Source organism: Rattus norvegicus, chromosome 5, assembly GCF_036323735.1.
Source record: "Rattus norvegicus strain BN/NHsdMcwi chromosome 5, GRCr8, whole genome shotgun sequence".
NCBI classification, from domain to species: Eukaryota; Metazoa; Chordata; class Mammalia; order Rodentia; family Muridae; genus Rattus; species Rattus norvegicus.
In genome coordinates this window covers 32,061,662-32,085,000 of record NC_086023.1, presented here as the reverse complement: position 1 = coordinate 32,085,000, position 23,339 = coordinate 32,061,662, and the positions used below count along the sequence as shown (strand labels likewise).

Below are 23,339 nucleotides of genomic sequence, written 5' to 3'. Positions count from 1 at the left end.
GCAATTTTGCTGCCGTTATGAATCTTAACGAAAATAATTTTAGAGATAGAAGTTCTCCAAATGGCAAAGGTTGAGAGGCCTACCAAAGGTTCTCCACGGGTTTAGAGCCACTCCCCTAAGTTAACAGTTATGGAAAAACACACTTGAGTGTATTTAAATACAACACAAGGCGAGTGTAAGAGTCTCTCTCACTCATCACAAATATGATATTGGTGTATCATAGCTTTCCCTCTTATCCTGTCTACAAGTTTCTTTGTTCAAGGGGAGTGGCCATACTAAGTGCTATGCTGTTCTACTGATGCTGAAGAATAGATGGGAGCCCAGGCTAAGCCACTGAAGTTTAAACGTCCTAAAAGCACTCCTGATTTATCCTGGAGACAATCTTTATCCAGGAAACAGAACACATCACCCCAAATCTATTCCTACCCTAACCTGTAACAGTAAACAAGCTGCAGATACCTAGGATTTGCATTCTACAAAGGAGAGTGTATTGATAAGATCACCTACTTAAAAGACATTGAACGTATAGTAGGGACAGTGAATGAACTAACTTTTTTTTTTTTGGAGGTTTTTCTTAGTCCTTGGGCAAAGTTATTATGATGGATAAACACTCAGGTTGTTGGGATTGAATAATATTAGAATATTGCTTCCGCTACTTTCTGTACCTCTCTATTTTGTTTTTATGACAAATATAAGGGGAATGAATTTTATACCCTCAACTCAAAACATTTTCACATGAACTAGGAGTAAATACCAACTTCCAATTTATAAGAATACAGGTTGGGGCACTGCTTTTTTAAACTTTTATTTGGACAATCGTGCTTAACACTATTCTTAACTCCACCATTTATTTCATATGATTTAGTGCCAATGTTCAAACTACAGGCATGCCCACAGCACCTGAATGGTGTCATTTATTTATTGAAGAACTCATAACTCAGTTTCTCAGTGTGGTAAATATGCACAAAAATCTCCCTTTAAAGGTTAGTCCCAACAATTAACCAATGATCCTGGTCTAAGTAGGGACAAGGTGACCCACACGTGTGATCCTTTTTTCCCAGCACTTGGGACACTGATACACAGAGTAAGAGTTCAAGCCCAGTCCTAGAGATAGATTTTTAAACTCTAGGCAGCCAAGACTGCATCCTGAACCCTTTTCTCAAAAAACAGTATCTAGTTACTTAACAGGTAGTCACTTCCAGGCTGGGTATGGGATGTGTGCCCTTAACCCTAGCACTTGGGAAGCAAAGACAACCATAGCTCTATGAGTTCAGGGCCAGCCTATTCTACATATCAAGTTATAGGACACAATCAGGACTACATAAAGAGAATCTATCTCAAATAAATAAATAAATAAATAAATAAATAAATAAATAAATAAACAAATCACTTCCTGTTGAATATGTACCTAATAGCTATTCTCTACTTGTTTATAAGGATGTTAGGGAAGCTACCATTTATAAAACCTCATTTGACTCAAAACATTTGTCACGCATTAAGTGGAAAACTGTATCAAGACCAGTGAGATTTTCCACTTTTAAGTTTGGAAAACGCTTTTAATTTTAAAAAAATATTAAAATTTATTTACGTTGGGGAAAATCTGGGGAGTGGGGCAGGGACAAGGTCTCACTTCATACTCCCTATTACCTTCTGGGCTCGAAATTATTGTTTCAGCTTTCCGGATGCTAGCGTTTCAGTTAGACATCACCCCATCAAGTTCAAAACACATTTTTTAAACTAATAGCAAATTCATCACTTCTTTGATAGAGTTATTTCTGTGGATTTACTTTTGCTTCCTTAGCTTGTTTACATGTTGAAAGGCCTATACATTATACAAATTTAAAATATGTATAAAGAGCAAGGCGTGTGTTGCTCACACTATTAACCCCAGCACATCAGAGGAAGAGGCAGCCAGACGACGTATACAGTGAGTTCTAGAACAACCAATACTAAAAAGTGAGACCCTATCTCACAGAAAGAGAGATGGGGAGAGGGGGAGGGGGAGAGGGGGAGTGGTAGGTAGATAATAAATATATAAAGGAAAAGCTAAGTAACTACCTAGGATCTTAAGCACAATGGCACACCTCTGCCCAGTGTCACCTCTGTCTTGAGAGGTAGCAGCTGGCAGACTGGGAAACATGGCCTTCTTTCTTTGAATGCAAAAGCTATTATACATAGGCAGTGATGATCCAAAGCCCATGGTCTGGTCCTATTTTGTTCATGGTTGCTCCAAATAATGAAAATAAATGGTCTGTTAACACACCTCAGAGCCACTAGAACACAGAGGAGAGGGCTCTTTGGGGGATTCGTCACTGCCATGACTCAGGACTGGGAGTTACAACCTTAAGGACTATGGAGTCACTCATTTGTGAAAAAAATTACAATTTATATAGAAGTAACTTGAGGGTAAGGGGTAAAAAGAAGATATATGCCCACATTTTCAGTTTGATAATATAGAGACTAAAATAGAATGTGCCAATTTGAAAATGTCTGTCTGGTGAGCACAGATTTAGGCTGAAAAAATGAAACAACTTCAGAAGGTTGAGGATGTAGCTCAGTAACAGAAACCTTGCCTGGCACGTTTCAATCCCCAGCCGCCACCAATACACACACACACACACACACACACACACACACACACACACACACACATATACACACACACATACACACACATACACACACATACACACACACATACACACACATACATATACACACACATACACATACACACATACACATATACACACACACATACACACACATACACACACATACACACACACATACACACACATACACATACACACACATCACACACACAAACACACACACATACACACACATACACACACATACACACACAAACATACACACATACACACACATACACACACACATACACACACATACACACACACACACACACACAGCATTAGTGGCAACAACTGTACTATGTAGCTGTATTTGTAATTCCAGTGAACTGCACAGTTAAAAATGGTAATTACGGTAAATGTTATTTATATTTTATAATAACATCCTTAATGCCATTAGCCTTAAGAATAAAACTGCATGGAGTACGTACGCATTACTTGTTACGAATTCTTGTTTATCTAAACCAATAGGAAAAATCCTTAAATATGAAAATTAAAAATAAACGATCAGTTAGATTGACTGACTCATTAACTTAACAAAAACAGTCTATTATTGTAGAAAGCTCTTAACTAGGCCAGGAGACCGGGCTTATTAAACGAATCCTACAGACATATACGTATATATAAACATATGTATATAAACACATCTATATACATATTCATGTAATATGTAAGCATATAAACACATGCATACACATACATGTCTACACATACGAGCACATATGGCCAAGCCAACAACTCACTTGGATCCCTGTACTGTTATCAGTAAAACAGTAAAATTGACTATGGTAGGGTCCATTCATAATGCAGAAATGAAAATATATTACTGTAGAATCAAACAGATTGGCACAGTAGCAGGAGATATAGAAATGGCTGTGGGGTTTGACCATCTTCTTTCCATGCCCTGCCTACCCCACCCCCACCCCCCACGCTGCCTCTGATCCCAGAAAACTGATTTCTGATTGCTTACCACCAGTCCTAGTACAAGAGTGCGAACTCTTTCTCCAATCTCTGGTGAAATGTCATTGCCAAACTGCTGCAGGGTAGTAAGAAATCGCTTCAGCTTGCTCAGTTGTCTAGCACCACAGGCTGGGGGCAGCTGTTGATTAGCCAGAGAAGAGGAAGAGGAAGAGGAAGGCCCGTTGCTAAAGCCATTAGGCGGTGAGGGGGCGCCATTCAAGGCCGTGGGTGAATGGCTGGTGCCATTCGTTACTGTCAAGGGCACAAAAATCAGAAGGAAAAGGTAAATCAGTTTTCGAAGAGAATGTATGAAGGAACTGCCACTCAGACTCCTTGCCTGGAAACCTTGCACTTGTGTCATTTCGAAAATACTGGGGCATTCTGCAAAGTGCTCGCACATCACGGCATCACCAGACTCGGGGACTCTATCAACTCTAAGTCTCTTCCTTGCAGTGAGGGGCAGCCTGCTGCACGGAAGCTGATAATAAATGGAGTCTGCTGCTGCTGCTACACCAAGCCAGCCCTGCCTCCCATGTGCACATATGCCAACCACCTGAAATGCTTCAAACATAGCACAAACAGCTTTGGATGTCAGCCTTTTGTCACAGGCTTACATCAATATAACAGGATGGCTTCTCCCTAAACTGCTCCCCTAGAGAAAGTGTACATTTGGTGGGGACTAAATTTATCACTGAACATTTTTAATCATGTTTTGTACACACAACTGACAGCTGTGTTTATAGGAAGAGGACTTTCAAGTTTTAACCTTATGCCACCCAATTAGAAGGCCATTTTCTCTCCCTCTTGTTTCTTAACCGTTTATTTGGGGAGTGGGGGGAAGATAGGAAGACAAAAATGAATTCAGGGGTTACTAAGGAGTTATTTTAAGAAATTGAAAGGGGACAACTCAATTTAACACAGAGCATGGATTAGTAGTGATTTACTAAATTGCTTTCCAATGAAACTTATTTGAACACCAAGGATAATGGGTCTATAAGGACCGGCATTGGAGTCACAGTGTGCTGTGCTACATGCCTGGCATCCAGCGCTGGGAAAATGGAGGCAAAAAGCTTAGGAGGTTAATGTCATCTCCAACTACACTAGGTAGTCTAAGGCCACCATGGGCTACAGAGTGAGACCCTGCCCTAAAAGCAAAAGAAAAACAGAAGTAAATGTTCTTTCATCTCAATGAGGAACAAAGTAACCTATCAATGCTAGCTCAGGAAGCCTTCTCAGAGGAGACTCATGCCTGTCACCATGACTTTGGATAACAAACATTTGATGACAGGTTACAACTTGGCATGTCACAGCCTTCTGCCCTGCACACATTTGGAAAGAGCTTTTAAATGGCGGGGCAGTTGTGCGTGAGCACTTCGGATGTCTATCTTTAGAGACTCATGGGTCTATTTTTTGCTTCTCAGATATTTTTCATCCGTATGGTTTCATGGCACATGGTCCATTAAGAGCATCATCTATAACAGATAAATACTTCTTAGCATCACAAAGCTTGGATGACAATTTTAACCAGAACTGTGAGACTGATTAAAACCATCCTACAGAGTGTCCCCCCGATAGAACGGGGAAGTGGCTTGGGGGTCAGAACTATCTGTCCTCTTCTGGGATGCTACAGGAAGAACTCAGAACATGGGACATGAGCTGAGTGCCAATGAAGTACAAGTTTGACAAAAGCCTGGCAGGTCCCTGACAAGAATTGTGCTGCTGAATTCAGAAAGGTTTCTACAGGAGACTGTGGCATCAAGCGACTGCCTTTTAAACTTCAGAATGTGAGGGGATTTTTTTTTAATATTATTTGTAGCTATTTGACATAGAAGAAAGCAAGGTAGAAATAACTAGAAATAATTATAGCATATCTCTATGTTCTAAGTGAAACTGAACAACCGAAATAAAGAGCTCTACATTAACATGAATTAAAAGTCATAGGTGTAACTAGACCAAGGGAGCAAATGTAATATTATTCATTTGCTCAAACCGTAGCAGATTACAATGTTGAAGTAATAATAGAGAGGCAGGCAAATAGTCACAGTTGTACCAATTATACCTAAAACACGACACTTTTGTTTGGGTTCAATAACCATTACCTACTGGCAAACTTTCAAGGTTTTGCACTTGATTTTGCATAGAGCATTGCTATTGGATTTTATTTTTCCTGGATGTTTTTCTTTTTCTTTTTCTTTTTTTTTTTATGTGCAGAAAATTTCCAATTTAACCTTCAGAACTGAAAAAGTTCCGTTCAGAACCGAGTGCTTACATGTCGTTGGCGTAAACGAACTGGTTCTCGGGGCTCCTTGAGTGGTCGGAGGAGGCGGCATTGCTGGGGGAGTCAGCCTAGACTGCGTCTTCACATCCACAGGTGAGTCTGGCATCGTGGAGTGCTTCTCGGTACGATCTGGGAATGGCACCAGGAACATGTTATTTCACTCCTTCGACACCCAGGAGTCGCAATGTTGCGTCTGTCTGTTTCAGGGGCACACAAACACCAAGAAACCCCACCTCTTCTATCAGTAAAACACTCCTATCTATGGGAATGTATTCTATTGTTGTTTCCAGCTGAGGCAGATGCTGTCTTGGTACTGCTCTGTGCATTGACACAACCTCACTCGGAGCCACAGCCAACCTTAGCAAGAAGAAGAAAACAGTTGATAGTGAACCCGCCCTGGTGGCTGAGAAGTAGTAGAAACCCAGTGTCAGCTCAGCAGTGAGGAGGTCTTGGCAGGGGCAGGCTGTTCACAGTCCATTTCTACCAGACATCCCAGCCCCACCTTGTTTAGTTTTTCTGGTCAATTAAATGAAACGAGTTATGTTCCCCAGATCCTCAATTTTGTCTGCCCTACTTGAAAAACACATAAATGCTCTGTCTACAGTAAAGTTGAGCTATTCTGTATGTAGAGGGTGGGTTACTCATGGCCTGTCCTCTTAGTTAAAAGCTTGAGAGAAATTACTCCACTTTAAATTCTTACAACAAGAAAGTCTCAAAGTAAAAACTGATACAAGCTAAATAAGGGCCCTGGACAAACCCTGTATTATCTAATGATGACCATGTATAAGCCCAAGTTGTTTCCTCCTACGCCTATCTCCCTTTTCTCCCGAGTACACTGGATAGATAGTTTTGAGTCGCTCTGCAGTCTATCTTGATGTGGAAATTCACTATGTGGGCCATCCTGGTCTTGAACCTTTTTTGTCCACGTTCTAATGATGAATGACAATGTGAACACCGGGCTTGTAAGTTTATTTTTCCCTTGATATTTCCATCTATTGTTTTAGGTTAATATAAATTTCAAGGCAATAAATTTCTTGCTGAAGATGAAATTGTTTCTGGCTTGCTGCTCTAGATCCAGTCTTCTACAAATACACGACAGACGCTCCAGAAACATTTTTTGAGGTACTCCTAAACTTTAGAGACAAAAATTTTAAACTTGTTCTTTCTAAAAAAAAAGGCAAAAATAATACGCTATTCAGAATAGGATTTTTAAATTATTATGAGAATTATAACACATGATTCCCAAATTTACCTGAGTCAGATATTAATAGAGCTGAAAAGATGGCTCAGTGGTTAAGAGGACACATTGGGATCAATTCACAGCATCTACGTGATTACTTACAATCACCTGCTACTGAAGTTCTAAAAGGTCCAATGCCCTCCCTCTCTGACATCCTAAGGCTTGTGCATACACATGGTGCACACACACACAGACATACACACACACAGACACACACACACACACAGGTGTGTGTGTATATATATATATATATCATACATACATATAAAGTTAAAACAAGTAATTTTTAACATCAATTGTTAAATGATAATGAAATCTCAAATTACTGTTATTATAATTATTATTATAATCTTTCTTCAGCGCAACTTGCTATGGCAGCTCCCACGGCACATGCTTTCGATCCCATCACTTGGCGAACGAAGGCACAGAGGATCAGGAGTTCACGGACAGCTTGAAATACTAAGCTTGCACCTCAGACAAACAAAAGCAATTTCCTACTGGGGCCTGGTGGCATCTACCAGGAATCCCAGCACTTGAGAGGCAGAGCCATGGGGATTACTTTTAATCTGAAGCCACCCTGGTCTATACACAGAGGTCTAAACTCATGAGGGCTACTTAGTAATACCCTGTCTCAACAAGAAAAAAAAAAAAAAAAGAAGCATTTTCATAAGAGGTAGGGTGCAATAAAATACAACATTTTGAAAGTTGAAATAACGTTGATACCAGTTTAGGGAGGATGTAATACCATGAAAACGAACTAGAACCTAGTAAGTGTATTTTGCTTCTTAGTTGAGACAGCGGCTCTGTGTCTTCCTCTCTACCATTGGTGCAATAACACTGAATAGTCACAGGTCACGAGAAGTGTCCCGAGGGACATATTGGCAGCAGCGCAAACACAACTTGCTCCAGACTTTATCTTACTACAAAAACCATGTCTTTATACTGTTATCCCAGGGCATGTAACCACCAGCGTCAGGAATCCCTCACTTCAGAAAAATAAACAAGTTAGGCGGGATTCAATCTGCTCCTTCTATAAATCCATTGCACATCTACTATCCTTAACCAACCTCAGCAAGAAGAGAAGAGTTTTCTGCCTCTACTGCAGGGGAGCGAAGAGGTACAGCAGCGAACACGCTCTCCCTAAATAAAGGCAAATACTTCTGTCATGCCAAGAAAGGAAGGAGGGAGGGAGGCTTGCCAGAGTCTGCTGGAAGATAACAGTGGGAACTGCTGGTCCATCTGGCTTTCATTCTGCTAACACTCACAGGGAACCAAGAGGGAAGGCAGGCCAGATCCACAGAGCACGTGGTTGAACAGACCGAAAAAGCAAGAGCAGAGGGGGAGGGGGAAATGGGAGGCATAAAAAAAAAAAATTCAATGAAGCAACGAAAGGAAAAATGAGAAACAGGGAAAAGAACAAAACAAGGAGAAAGGTCCCAAAGAGACCGAGGTCCTCAGACGCTTAGCTGATACACAACTGAAACAGGACCCTGCAGCCCGGGCCACAGCCACCCACCTCAAATGACAAGAATACCTAACCTGGAAAAGCTCACACAAGTCCTTTTAAGTGCTTACACCAAGAACAAAGGATACACTGTAAAGCCCACCATGGGCTTCTTCAAACTTAAGAGTTAGGTTTCTGCTGAGGATAATCTTTGAAATTTCCAGCTCTGTCTGGTTCTAGAAAGATGATGGATGTACTCATAGCTTTAACTGAGAAAGGTTCTCAATGCTAGCCTTGGACCACACATGTTACATAGTGCCTATCTAGAATAGCATTATCAAAACAGGTATGAAGGGTTTTATTTTTTTTTAAATGTCATCAATATTTTAAGAGAAAGAACTACCAATCAACACATGGAAGGAAGGATACCACTAGTTCAAACAGGAATAGATGTGTTCTGACCTGATCTGTGTGTACATGTGCATATGTAGGATTTTTACATTAGCCAAATTTCTGTGACGGTTGGCTTCTCTGATCAAATAGTTCCAACCCAGAGGCCCTACAAACTACGACAAAGTGGGACCATATGTAAGCCATTCTGTTCTGCTCGGCACAATACACCCAGGATGGTGATAGATGAAGAAATCATCGGGCAGGCCTAACCCAATCACACAGAAACCTTCTGCAGCACAGAGATGCAAGATAAATTTGGACAATATGTTTCAAGTACGCAGAGCTCTGTCACATTTGTTTGGGATTATTTTTTCCAATGTTTTTGAAATATATATTCTTGAAACTATATAGCAAACAGCAGGAGAACAATGACTTAACCAGAGAAGCACTTCACCCTATTTCAAATTAGTAGACACAGTTAAACCAACATGAGGTTAGACGGTATCACAAGTAACTTATTTAAGTTAATGAAGATTCTACTTTTCCTGGTGTATCCTTTCTGTCTTTCAGTTACTATAGGACAACTTATGATACATATTGAAAGAATGACACAAAATGATACAAGAGAGGGAGGGAAGAAAACGGGGGGAGGGAGAAAAGGGAAGAAAAGACTGGAAAAGAAAACTGGTCAGGTCGGGAAGGTAGGTAAAGTAAATGAGAGTTGACCTTACCTCTCAATGATTCCCACAGCTTCCAGACAAGACAATCTTCCCTGGGCAGTAACATTTTTCTCACTTGGCAAATATCCACCACATATGTACCAAAGATGGTGGTGCACGGAAAGACTTACGGCATATAAAAATGTATTATTGATACCATTTCAGTGTCGGATTCGTTGCCAGGGCCCTCTAGAGGCGACATGTTTTTCATTTCCTTTTTGCTTTCTTTGTTCAGTGTAAAAAGGTATAACATAATCTGGCTTGGCACTTGTCTCACTTAAAGTGACTTCAAATAGTTCCAGGTGTGTTTGTAAGGTATGAAAGGGAGGGAGTCTGCAATGGCCTTGTTTACAGGCCTTGCTAGAGAAGATTGATGTAAAGGAATTCTTTCAACCATTAATAGTAAGCCCTCCCTTCGGTTAGTTATCCTTACTTATGCACAGCAAAAATGGGGGGCTATTCTGTGTTCCTCTTACAGATGTGGTAAGAAATTGAATGACATCATGTGTCTAAAACTCTAGCTCGTCCCTACTCCCATTGGACACCAATGCGCTCCTTAACTTTCTTATGCAGATCTCTGCCTCTTGCCAGTTCATCGAGCCCCTTATCCGTCAGTACAGGAGATGGCTATTGCTACTCCTGGGTTCTGTGGGACATTTTTTTGTTGGTTTTGAGTCTTTGTTGCTTCCCTCATTGCAAATGGCCCTGCCCTTATCTGCATATTCTTTAGTGCCCATTAGAGCTCATACACGTTCTCTTACAGTTTTCCTCAACTGCCCATGCATCAAGCACATCGTTTAGGTTTTTCTCTTTCACCGTCCATCAGTCTGTCTGCCGGAGACAGTGTGTACAAGCTACACACACGAACTACTGGAAACATCAGGTAACTTGATGGACTACTTTCTCTTTTTAATTCTCCCTTCGAAGTGTATTTAATATATACGTACTGGCTGGGTTCGGTGGCACACACCTTTAATCCCAGCACTTGAGAGGCAGAAGTGAGTGGACCAAGGCCAGCCTGCTCTACATATTGAGTTGCAGCCAGTAAGAGCTACAGCTAGACCCTATCTCAAAAAACAAAACAAACTAAAACACACATAACTCAGTTTCTAGGATTTATGATCACTTTCCCTCTCTAAATCTATTCTCTGTATTAGAACTAGTTCAAAGCCAGGCAAATTTGGGGTTAGAGAGATGGATCCGTGGTTAAGAGGATTGAATGCTATTAACAGAGGACCCAGGTTCAATTCCCTGCATGCATGTGACAGCTCACAACTGTTTGTAACTCCAATATCTCACACCCTCACCCAGACACACATGCAGACAAAACACCAATAGACATGAGTCATACCAGCCATCAACAGCACTTGGGAGAGAGTAGAATTCAGGGACAGATGCTCCCAGCTTTCTATTGGTATAATGTTCCAATAACTCATCGTAATTGAAAATATCATAAGTCAGAAATGAGTTTAAGACGTGCATATGATGATCCCATAAGATGAATCAGTGGGTAAAAGTGCTTGCCAGCAAGCTTAGAGGCCTGAACTGGAAACCTGAGCCATAGGATAAATGGGAGAACAGACTTCTGTTCACTGTCTTCTGTCCCCCACAAGTGCCATGGCATTCACACATATACCTGCACACACAAATAAATAAATAAAATGTAACTTCGAAACAATGCATTTTCTTTGCTTTTTAAAGTCAGGGTCTCTTGTGGTCCTGGCTGACCTCAAATCCACTAAACAACTGGAGGTGATCTTCACTCTTGACCCTCCCATCTCTGCCTGAAGGACCAATGGTGAGAGGAAAAGTCTCCACTTCCTTGACTGCTCAGAAAAACATTCAAAGCCAAACACAGAGACACACACCTGTAATCCCAGCACCCTGGAGGCAGAGGCCACCGGGAGTTAGTGCTAGACAGAGCTATATACGGGAACTCCATGTTTAAAAAAAGAAAAAAAAATCAATGACAAGAAAGCAAAAAGAGAGGATAGGAAAGCGTTTAGTTCCTCTAGCTGCCTACCAATATCACGTCTGGGTACCACAGAGGACTGTATAATGTCCCGATGTGTTCCTGATATCACATGACTCACGGCTACTGCTACTTAGAGTCCTTTACATTACCATCCCAGGAAAAAGATCAAACCTTAAATGTTAAAGGACACATCCCAAGTTGGGAAACATCTGTAATATAAGACAATTATGAAGATCTGAGATCAAGTTGAACTTTGTCATTAGTTTCCTATACTTCTATGCAAATATGAGGATATTGCTCTCCGTGTCATATATGCATCATGTCTAAATGTCACCTAAAACTCTCTTGGGCTTTTATTTTGCTTTGTTTCAGTTTGTTTTTCGCCACAAGGTTTCATGAATGTATCTCAGGCTTGCTTCAAACTCAATGCAATCCTTCTGTCTCAGCGTCCAGACTACTGAGATCGCAGACATGTATCACCACACAGCCCAAATTTCATGTGTCGCCAGTGATATAGCATTAAAAAGTGGGGGCTTTGGGGTTGGGGATTTGGCTCAGCGGTAGAGCGCTTACCTAGGAAGCGCAAGGTCCTGGGTTCGGTCCCCAGTCCCGGAAAAAAAAAAAAAAGTGGGGGCTTTAGGAAGTGCTGAGGTTATGAAGGCTTTGCTTTCAGACATGACAGCCGTTCATTATAAAAGGACCAAAGAGATAGGCATGGTGGTTGTGGTCCCAATCACTTAGGATTACATGTTTGTGGTCAACCTAGGGAGTTTAAGGACACTATGTCTCAACATTAAAACAGATAAATAGGGTTGGGGATTTAGCTCAGTGGTAGAGCGCTTGCCTAGCAAGCGCAAGGCCCTGGGTTTGGTCCCCAGCTCCAAAAAAAAGAAAAGAAAAAAAAAAACAGACAAATAAAAAGTGGTGTGATATAGTTCAGTGGTAGACATGTGCCCAGTATATACTAGGGGCTGGACTCATTCTTCTTTTGCAAATGTATAAAAAGAGCAAAAATGCAGTGGGGAGGTTCAGGGAAGAACTGCAGTCTCCTTTGCACCACCACGTGAGGATAGACACACCCAACAAGGTATAGATTAGGCCCTCACTAGGCACCAAGAGTCCTAAAACCTCCAGGTCCCAGCCCAGTGAAAAAGATTTCTGTTTTCAGAAATTACCCACTCTATAGTGTATTGTTATAGCAACATGAACAAAGGACAAAAGCAAATGTCATGAGTATTCCTGAAACATGAAAGAACCTTATCTCTTCTCTGACCTCATGACCTCATAGAACTGCAAAAAACGAAGTGTCTAACTTTCAGCATTCAGAAATCTGTTGTAGGAGGACAATAAATTCAAGGATAGACTGGGCTATGAGAAAAGACTTTCTCTATTACGATTCTCCCCTTCCTTCCTTCCTTCTCTCTCTCTCTCTCTCTCTCTCTCTCTCTCTCTCTCTCTCTCTCACACACACACACACACACACACACACACACACACACACACACAGAGTCAAAAAACATTTAAAAATGGAGAAGCCATGTTGCTGGGCATGGCAGTATACAACTGTAATCCTAGCAGCTACAAAGACTAGGAAGCAGGGTCAGCAGTTCAAGGCCAGCCTGAGCCAGAGTCACAGGAGACTATCTCAAGGAGTAACAATCAAAACAAATAAAAAGCAGTTACCTTAAGGAGAGTTCCATAGTTTTCAGGATAAAAACAAATCGCTCTTTAGTTTAGCCCAGTCACAAACACAACAGCGCTCAAGCTCAAAACTGCTCATCTCTGGCAGGGGTCACATGGTGAGCTTGTTCAGCTGCCTCCCCTATCCCACAATTCCAAAGGGCAGCTGCTCTTTGTTTTACAGGAATTCTCTTATCTGCCATGCCTTTCAGAGGTGGGTGTTGAAATCCTGTTGAACAAGTAGTTCGAGGAAGTGCTATAGGGGAATACCCTACCTTCTAAAAGAGGAGGAAACATCCCTGTTCCTTCAATGGGGCAGGGTGGAGCTGTGCTATCCGAAGCAACATCTCTTCAGATCCTATCAATCTTATCCACGGCATTCTCCAGGATGTTCTACCTCAAGGTCACAAGCACGAGGATTTCAGATGGTGTGGGCTCTTTGTTCATGAAACACTATCCCAAGGGGTGAGGGGAGGCAGAGGACAAGGAGGAAGTAAGGGAAAGGGGGAATGGAAAGAGGAGGAATGGGAAGAGAGGAGGATGGGAAGGAAAGGAAGTGAAGGAGGAGAAAAGAGTAGAGTGTTGGGGTTGGGAGTCGATTGCATTACGCGGGTCGTTTCCATCCCCACTGGACAAACTGGGTACGGAGATGCATACCTGAACGCTCAGGCAGGAGGGTCAGAAATTCAAAGTCCTCCTCAACTGTGTAAGAGCTCAAAACTAGCCTCTGATAAATGAGATCATCTCTCAAGAATAAAATAAATTCCATGTATCGGTTGGGGCTATGAGCCTGTGGTCACTTTTTTCTGCAGTTTGACCAGTAGGGGACCTTTGTAATGTCTCCTCCTGCAGCAGAGAAACCTTCTTTGATGAAGGGCCAGAGCTACCCTATGTATGGGTATCAGGACAAATACAGTTAGAAATTATATTGGTTTAGGAAAATGACAAGGGTCACCCTTTTCCAGGGTCTATGACCTCCCTAGCCACAGATAGTTGGCCAGGTTCACAGTGCCAGGCATGATTTTCCTCCTGAGGAGTGATCCTTAAGTCTAATTAGATAGCTGTTGGTTGTCCCCAGGATAACTACTATCGCTCAAATGAAATGTCTTGCTGGGCTGGTCACTGTTATGGCTTAGACTTTACAGCTGAGTAGGATGTCTCATTGCTTTTCTCCCTTGGCATTGGGCACAGCACTTTTTGATACTATGAGAGTTAGCCCTCAGGCAGGAGACAGCCAAGCCATTCTAGTTTGATTGTTTGAAGTCTTGGGTCTGAAAGATGTGGTGTTTTCAGCAACAGTCTTACCTTCACAGGATGGTTGGCAATTGGAGGCAATATCAGTAACATGTTACTGTTTTGAGAATGTCCTGATTCCTTCAACCAACAACTTGTAGGGAAGTTTCTTGCACCTGATCCTGTGGGTTTTGTTAATCTCTGGTTCTTAGGGCAATATTACAACCGTGTGTGTGTGTGTGTGTGTGTGTGTGTGTGTGTGTGTGTGTGTGTGTGTGTGTGAGAGAGAGAGAGAGAGAGAGAGAGAGAGAGAGAGAGAGAGAGAGAGAGAGAGCTTATAAAGTAATGTTTCTCGGTGGCTTTTTCAAACATCCATAGTATTATTTAGCCCTCATTCCTCCCTCTTTCCCTGTAAACCTAAGACTCTGAAAAAAATTACTGAAGGGAGAGTTGAAAGATTTTAAGAGCCAGAGGAACAGAATGCCTATTGCTAGATGGTGTTTTTCTAGACATTAAATGGAAGCTATACCCATGAAATCTCATTTTAACATTTCAGCTTATACACCTATGAACCATTCAGGCTTCAAACCTCCCTTTGTAAATAAGGGTATAGTCATCGTCACACCCATATATGTTAAACAAAGAGAGGTAAAAGCACTTATGGGCCCAAAAATACACTATTTATTCTACAATGAACATACTTTATTCTCACAATTAAAAACAAGTTGTGATCATTCAAACAGTCAGGTTATGATCTAGAATCATATAGGGGACAAATCTCAGTGCATGTCTGTGAGATTTTCTACATTAGCTTGGTAGGGGAAAACACACCTTATGTATGGGTACCACTGCTCCATGGGCTGGGGTCCTGGGCTGACAGGAAAGGAGACAGTGAGATGAGCACTCACGTCATCCCACTATTTCCTCACTGTGAATGCAGTGTGACCAGATGCCTCAGGTTCCTGCAATGCCTGCTAAAAATGCACTGGACCCTTGAAATGTGAACCAAAATGAATGCTTCTTTCCTTAAATAGCCATTTGCGTGTAATTTTGTGGCAGTAATGAGAGAATCCACAATCTACAAGCAAAACTCCGTAAGGATAGATCCACAGTAAGTGCAAAGACATGCATATATTACATCTAAGATTACAATGAAAACAAGACTGCAGACTCTTCCATTAGAAAGAAAGAGAGACAAAGACTGAAGATGGAGATTTGGAAGATTGGCTTGCTATCGCAGGCCAAATGCTACTTCATTTGACTTGAAAACACAGGACTACAGACCACGGTCATTAATGTTACATCCAGGGCTAGTGACACATTAGGATATACATGTTCCAGTGGAGTAGCCAGGGCCACACGTAGCAATTTAAATTTTAATTAAAATTAAACAAAGCTTAAAGTTTCCTTCTGACCACTCCAGTCGTGTCACATGTTCAACAACTGTGGCTGCATGGGGTTCATGACTACCATCTTGAAATCTTACTCCTTCATCGTCACAAAGGAGAAACTCTCGGGGCTCTGGAGTGACAAAGCAGCCAAAGTGGGATTAAGAGGGTCTTTAATCTGGACCAAACCATTCCAAGGCTATTCAGGTCACGCTAATCACTAATCATTGTGCACTGTTTTATGTCATAGCTACCATAAGAAAATGTATACCTTTGAAATCCAAAGGTTAAGATGAAGCCCACTAAGTCATAAACTCTGACCAGCAAGCGTGACAATAGACATCTTGGGTACAAGCCATTAGTAAACACCAGGGAAAGGATGATTAGTGAACACAGCCAACAACACAGGCCACAAATGGAATTGTCAGCAGCTGGTCCAAAATCAGATAACAGCCATGGTGCATGTGTGCCTGTAATGGGCATGAAATGTGGTGAAGAAGAAAACCAGGCAGAGACCAGGAAAAAGTCTACCTCTTACTTTTACTTACAGAAACTAACTTCAAAAAATAAAAGAAGGTCGAGTCACCTAAGTTGGGGACAAGAATTGATCTTCTTTGAGAAAGGGTCTCATGGAACCCATGATAGCCTAGACTTCACTATTCAGCCAAAGATGACTTTGGACTGATCTTTCCCCTGTCTTCCTTACCTGACTACTGAGTTCACAGGATGTGTCATTACACAGTGTTATTTTCCATTCAGAAGCTTCAACCAGACCTCATGAATGCTAGACAGGCATTCTACCAGTTTAGCACTAACTCCATCCCCTTATTGTAAAGCAGTCATCTAGCTACGTTGCACACATTAATCTAGTTTTGAATGCCAACTTCCTGAGCACAGACTTTTGTCCGATTTAAACTGCAATTCACTTGGCATGTTTCACACTGTGTGGAATAGTAGCATCTGATTCAGGCTGTCGAATGGGTGAATGAAGAGAGCAAAGGTAGGCTGTGCCCAAAGAGCCACAGGTTTGTGACTAATCCCCAGTTACCCAGGTCAGGACAAGAGATGAATAAAACAGAGGAAAGGTGTTGAGAGTGCACACAATCAAAGGACGGAAGTTGGAAAAATAGCACAACTGGCTCACATTGAGACTGAAGTGGCCTCCAGACCAAGAGTGAACATAGGCAGAGCCAAATGGTGCTGCTAACTCAAATATTATCTTGGTGATTTCATGATGAGAAGAAGAACCACTGGTCTTGGCAATGCTGGTAGATTCCAGCGGTTACTCATCTTATGGAAACACCTCCTTTCATCAACAGTTGTGATCCTCATTCTTGAGTTTTCTTGTAATCACTTCTTGGAAGCAGCTCCTGGAAGCTATCAAGGTTCATATCTAGAGGATGGAGACCTCATGATTGTTGCGGTAAATATACAAAAATCTGGTAACCCTTTAGCCGGCACTGTACTTAGGGCCACATGGCATCTGCGGTATATTTTCATCTCAGTCAGCAAAGCGTCTCACCAGCTAAGCTCCATCCCATATCACACTGCCGATGGCTACTCTCTGAGCCGGACAGCAATCTCTCTACCCACGTAGTTCCCAAAGCGGGTCACTGCCATGCCAGTTTCATACACAGACTACCTATCTCAAGATTCTCTTAATGTGGACTCAATTAAGACACCACATGAAAGAACACACCACACAATAACCTCTGATCTAATTGATAAGATATAATTTACCCATCTAGACAGCACAAAATCCCGTACACACCCATCCCTTAAAAATTGTCATAACAACCTGCATCTATCTATGTGCAGAGAAGAATCTTAACATCTGCCGTCATGTTCTCCCAGCTCCTTCTCCTTGCTGCCGCCCTTCTCTCCTTTCTAAAACTTTTCTCCCACCCATCCTTCCTTCTCATCCAATGACAGGCCTCATTTTCTCATGTACCTGCCTTCACCTGCATAATGACATTAGCCTACTTCTGTCGATTTGGTTTCATGTGCATCTATTTAACACTTCACCATCCTATATGAGATATGAGATAAAAGATAAAGGGCGTCTCCTCTTTCAGAATGAGAAGGACAGACTCCCCATCTAGGCAATGAGCAACTGTTGACCAAATGACTGAGATTAAATACTTAGCCAGACAGAATGGCTACCTGTGATTATACCTGTTCCAGTACTTGGGAAACGAGGGAAGAGGCTGCATTGTAAATTCATAGGAAGCCAAATCACAAACAAGATTTTGTCTCAAACATAAAACAAAATAAAAGTAAATTGAACATACCTAATAAGAGAATGACATTGTTCCAATTCACAGTAACATTAGATCACTTCAGAATGTGGAAAAGTCACTGTGTAAAGATTCAATCTTCATATTCTTTAAGCACAGACAATTTTTGCTTCAGTAGCTTGCTGGTTAAGGAAATGTACAACAAAAGGCTGAGACCCTGCAAAACATGGCAGCTCAGACTCCTAATCCAGTCAGTTCCAGTTACCCAGGGAATGCTTAGCAAATCAAAGCTGGAAATTAGAAGGTGTACATGGTATATAATTGTGGCTTAGCCACAGATCAGCCAACAGTAGAATCTTAACTGAGTATATCTTGGAGTTTAATTGCGTGTACTCCATGGGGGGAAATAATATTAATAAGCTTCACCTTACGAGCAACGGGAACATGACCGAGGTTTTCAGCAGCCAAATGGCAAGCCCGTTTCTTAGGTAGACATGGAGAAGGAAAGCGAATAATAAATATCAGAGAAGACTGGTGTGACAGTTCACGACTGTTTTCCTAGCACTCAGAAGGCTAAGATAGGAAGGCTGAAAGTTATAGGCTAGTCTGTATTCTACACTAAGTTCCAGATCGGCCTAGGCTACACAATATGACTGTGAAAGAAAGAAAAGGAGAGAGAGAGAGAGAGAGAGAGAGAGAGAGAGAGAGAGAGAGAGAGAGAGAGAGAGAGAATGGAACAGGCTGGAGAGATTGTTCAGCCCTTAAGAGGACTGGCTGCTCTTTCAGAGGACCTGAGTTCAATTCCTACACCCTACATGGTAGCTCCCAGCCATCTGTAATCCATTTCCAAGGATTCTGACACCATCCTTTTGCCTCTGCAGATAGCAGGCATAGAAGTGGTACACAGACAAGCATACAGGCTAAACCACCCATGCATATAACAATATTTTTTGAAGGAAAAACAAATACACAATAGAGGAGATGGTTCAGGAGGTAAAGTAATTAGTGTGCAAGCATGAAGATCAGAATTCAGATCCACCATGTCTACCTGTCACCAGCACAAGGTAAAGAGACGCAGCGGATTTCTAGAGGAATATAGCTGGCTAGACTAACTGAAGTGCCAAATGCTGGATTCAAGTGAGAGAATCTGCCTCAATATACCAAGTGGAAGTTGCCTCAGAAAGAAACCCAGCCTCAGCTTGCTTCTGCATGCACATACCAGTAGACCTCTAAGCACATGCATATACATGCAAATGAATGGACAAACAAATAAATCATACTGTGTATAACCCTAGCCCAGGAACAGAGATACAAACACCCAGGGTAGAAACAGGTACAAGACGAGAGACAAGAACTCAGACGCTGAACTTTCAGCAAGGAGGACTTGAGGCAAACATGGTGAGGTCAGGAAGCAAATCCCAGTCCATAAGAAAGAGTCACTTGGGAAAGAGACAAAGTACATTTCAAGAAATCAGCACCACTTTGCCGTCTATTCATGAAACCCACGAGCGCTTGTCTTTCCAGACCTGCCACCATAAAGTTATCCTGCTGCCTAAATGGGTTTCTCAACTCCATTCTCCCACATTCTTGAAAGTGATGCCATCTTCCATGCAACGTTTCGGAAGCCATTGTGTTTAGGACCACATCAATAAGCTGCAGAGTACGTACCATACAGCAGAAGGTATTATCTTAATAACCCTGAGCTATACCCATAATCCTTTTTTTATTGCTATTTAAGACAGGGTCACAATAAATTGTCAAGGCTAGCTTTGAACTTGTATGAACTGAAGTTACCAGGAAAAAAAAGGCACGTCTATGTCAATGATTCCTTGAGGTAAATCTCCGAGATTTACAAGTTACAAGTCTGGAGCCAAGTTAGATTGAGTCACCCTGGTTCCCAACTGGTTCAGGGTTAATGTCCTTGTGACGTATCCCCTGAAACCATGAATGTATGAATGTGACAGAATGCTAGCTGCCAACAAGGCAAGGTGATAATGCAATCAGCTGGCATCTGAAACCCGCAGCAGAGACTTCTCTTTGCTCTAATTCAGCTTCCTGACATTTCTACCGACGTATCTGAAACATGACTATGAAATCCTCATGAAACTACTACTACATTGGAGTATGTTTTCTAGGACAAACTGGCTCATGTTCCCAGGCCATGTTAACTCTCATTTGGATCCAGAATAAACTACGCTATCCCTTTGAAGGGAGAGCTGTTTTTGTGTGGACACTTGGGTTCTCTTGCCTCAGCATTTTTTTTTTTTGAGCTAGAATGACAGACTCGCCTATATTCATTTTGACTGCTGTTGCTCTTTAGCCTATGCTTAAAAGCAATGCAACCAAATGTGCAGTTGTAGGTACATGGCTCTAAACCCGCTACTGGGGAGGCTGAAACTGGAAGATCGCTAGAGCCCAGGAACTCAAAGCCAAACTGGGCAGCCTATGGAGACAATTCCAAATTGAAACCAAAACTGTAAGGGCTGGGGGTTATTACTCAGTTACAAAGAGTTTGTCCAGCTGCTTAACGAGGTTTGATTCTCAGTATAGTATAAACTTAAGAATAAATATATTCAAGGCAGGACTGGAGAGATGCCTAAGCAGGCAATGCCATTTGCTGAACGAATTGACTGATTACCTGAGTTTGATCCTGAAACTCATGTAAAGGTGGGATGTGAAAATAAACTCCTTTGACCTCACATATGCACACATGTGCACATGCGCTCTCTCTCTCTCCCTCTCTCTCTCTCTCTCTCTCTCTCTCTCTCTCCATATATATGTATAGATAGGTAGATAGATAGCGATAGAGATTAGATATAGATGCATAAATATATACACATATATTTATATATAAAATTACTACATTTTACAAGATACAAAGTAGTATGTAGGTATTATATATATATGTATATATTACTTTAATAATAATACTTTTAAAATCTAACAATAATTTTTTAATGATCTGGAAACATTTTAATGCCAGCATTCAAGAGGCTAATATTATTCAAGAGGTACAATATTATCTATTCCCAATCAGGCTAGGCTAAGTCATGGTTTCAAGGCTACACTGGTCTATCCAGTGAATCACTGGCTCAAGCACAGTTAAGTTTGGGGTGGTAGCACATGCTTAACACCTCAGCATCCACAAGGCCATGGCAGAGAGACTGCAGCCTGGTTTGTACAGAGTTCCAGGTCAGCAAGGACAAAAAACCATATGAAACCCAATGAAACTTCATTACACCTACCTGCAGTGACTAGCTATCATTTCAGACAGCAAGAGCAAGAAAAAGAAACACAAATGAAAAGAAAATCACACTCTTCAAGAACTTTATGTTCTTCTTTATATGATGGCTCACCATCTGCCATCTCTGTTCAGGGGGATTGAAACTTCCAGGGTCACACATCAAACACACACACACACACACACACACACACACACACACACACACACACACACAAAGACACACACAGACACCCACACCCACAGAAACACACATTCATCAAACACACATTAAACACACACACATGAAACACACACATACATCACACACACATCAAACACACACACATCAAACACACACACATCACAAGCACACACATCACAAGCACACACATCAAACACACATATACACATAAAACACACACAGAGAGAGACACACACACACACAGACACACACACACACACACACATATACACACACACAAAGGCACAATTTACATCCTAATTATGGGATCTTGTTACTTCTCAGTTTAAAACATTGACAATAGTTTCCTTTCACTCTGAACATAGGAATCAAAATCCTCTAACTGACCTGCAGGGAAGCTCAATTTTATTTGCAATCCTTTTTTATCTCACCACACACCTCATTGGTTTAGTGACTTGTGAACTTCTCTGACTTCCAGGCTTCTCTCTGCCTGGAGTAAACAGTTCAGGTCAAACCCACTACATAAAGGAGGTGGCCTTAATCTCTCCCCACAACACTCTACTATAAACGCTATTTTACCAACTACACTGTCTTTACAGCTTACTATAATTAGGCAACAACTCTATAATTAGTAGTTTCCCTAATGTCTCCCATCAGATTGGAAAGTGTCACAGGTCAAGGCACAGGTTACATTATAATTGTGAATCAATTCAATCCCGAAACTTATAACAAGGTATTCCGTCATAAAGGTGAATAAGGATGTTTTTATTTAAAAATACAGATGTGGAGGCTGAGAGACGCCCAGTGGTTAAGAGCTTGCTGCTCTTACAAAAGACCCAGATTTAGGGCTCAGATCCCACATCAGGCAACTCACAATCACTAACTCCAGATTTAGCTGTTCTAACACTGTCCACTGTCCTGTATTGACCAACAGGCACACATGTGGTGTGCATACATACAGGCAGGCACTCAAACATTCATACAAAATAAAAATAAATAAATCTCTAGAAATACTGACTTAAAGGGAGACCAGAGCAGTGGAGTTCGCTACTCCTCTTGTGTTTCCTTAATGATAAAAATAACAAAAGGATAGTTGTCAAAAACATCTGTCATCTGAATCACTTATACTTCACTGACTCCAGTCACTATCACTCCTCCCACATAGCTCCAATGAAAAGATAAAACCAGCTGGGCCTGATGGTGAACACTGTAATGCCTGAATTATGAAAGCATAGGTTGAAGGATCTCAAAATCAATCAGTCACACAGGATGGGAGAGATTCCATCTCAAAATACTCATAATATCAAAAGCTTGGTATAGCTTCCATGGCAGAAAACTTCTTAGCATCTTAGTACATATCCCGTATCCCAAGCACCAGAGAAAACCAACCACCAACACAAAAACAAAAAGCAAACAACCTTAGGAACTTAGTAAGCTGGATTGCATTAATTGTAGGGTCTTTTTTTATTTCCTTCTTGGTTTCTGCAATGAGTCGTCATCACTCAATGGTGTTCTGTTTAGTCCCCATAAACATATACACAATTGTAATTGCTATTGCTTAACTGCTTTATTATACTATAAGCAGAATATGCAGGATTTTTTTCTCAGTTTCCCTTATCTGATGAGACTTGGTTTCACACGCTAATATTTGACCAGTTTTGGAGGGTCCATGGGCCGTTGAGAAGAACATTTGTTCTTTGATGCTTGGGT

The 23,339-nt window shown here is 41.4% G+C and overlaps 1 protein-coding gene across 6 annotated transcripts in view; it reads right to left on the bottom strand.

Annotated features, from left to right (window-relative positions):
* The window catches only part of Runx1t1 (RUNX1 partner transcriptional co-repressor 1), a 151,933-nt gene that overhangs the window by 51,878 nt on the left and 76,716 nt on the right, over positions 1–23,339 (bottom strand). For all 6 annotated transcript variants that reach the window (XM_006237901.5, XM_006237904.5, XM_008763550.4 and 3 more), the window contains 2 exons: positions 5,887–6,024; positions 3,628–3,869 (listed from right to left, as the gene is read on the bottom strand). In XM_006237901.5, coding sequence (XP_006237963.1) covers positions 3,628–3,869; positions 5,887–6,024 — 380 coding nt within the window. The remainder of the gene's footprint in view (positions 1–3,627; positions 3,870–5,886; positions 6,025–23,339) is intronic.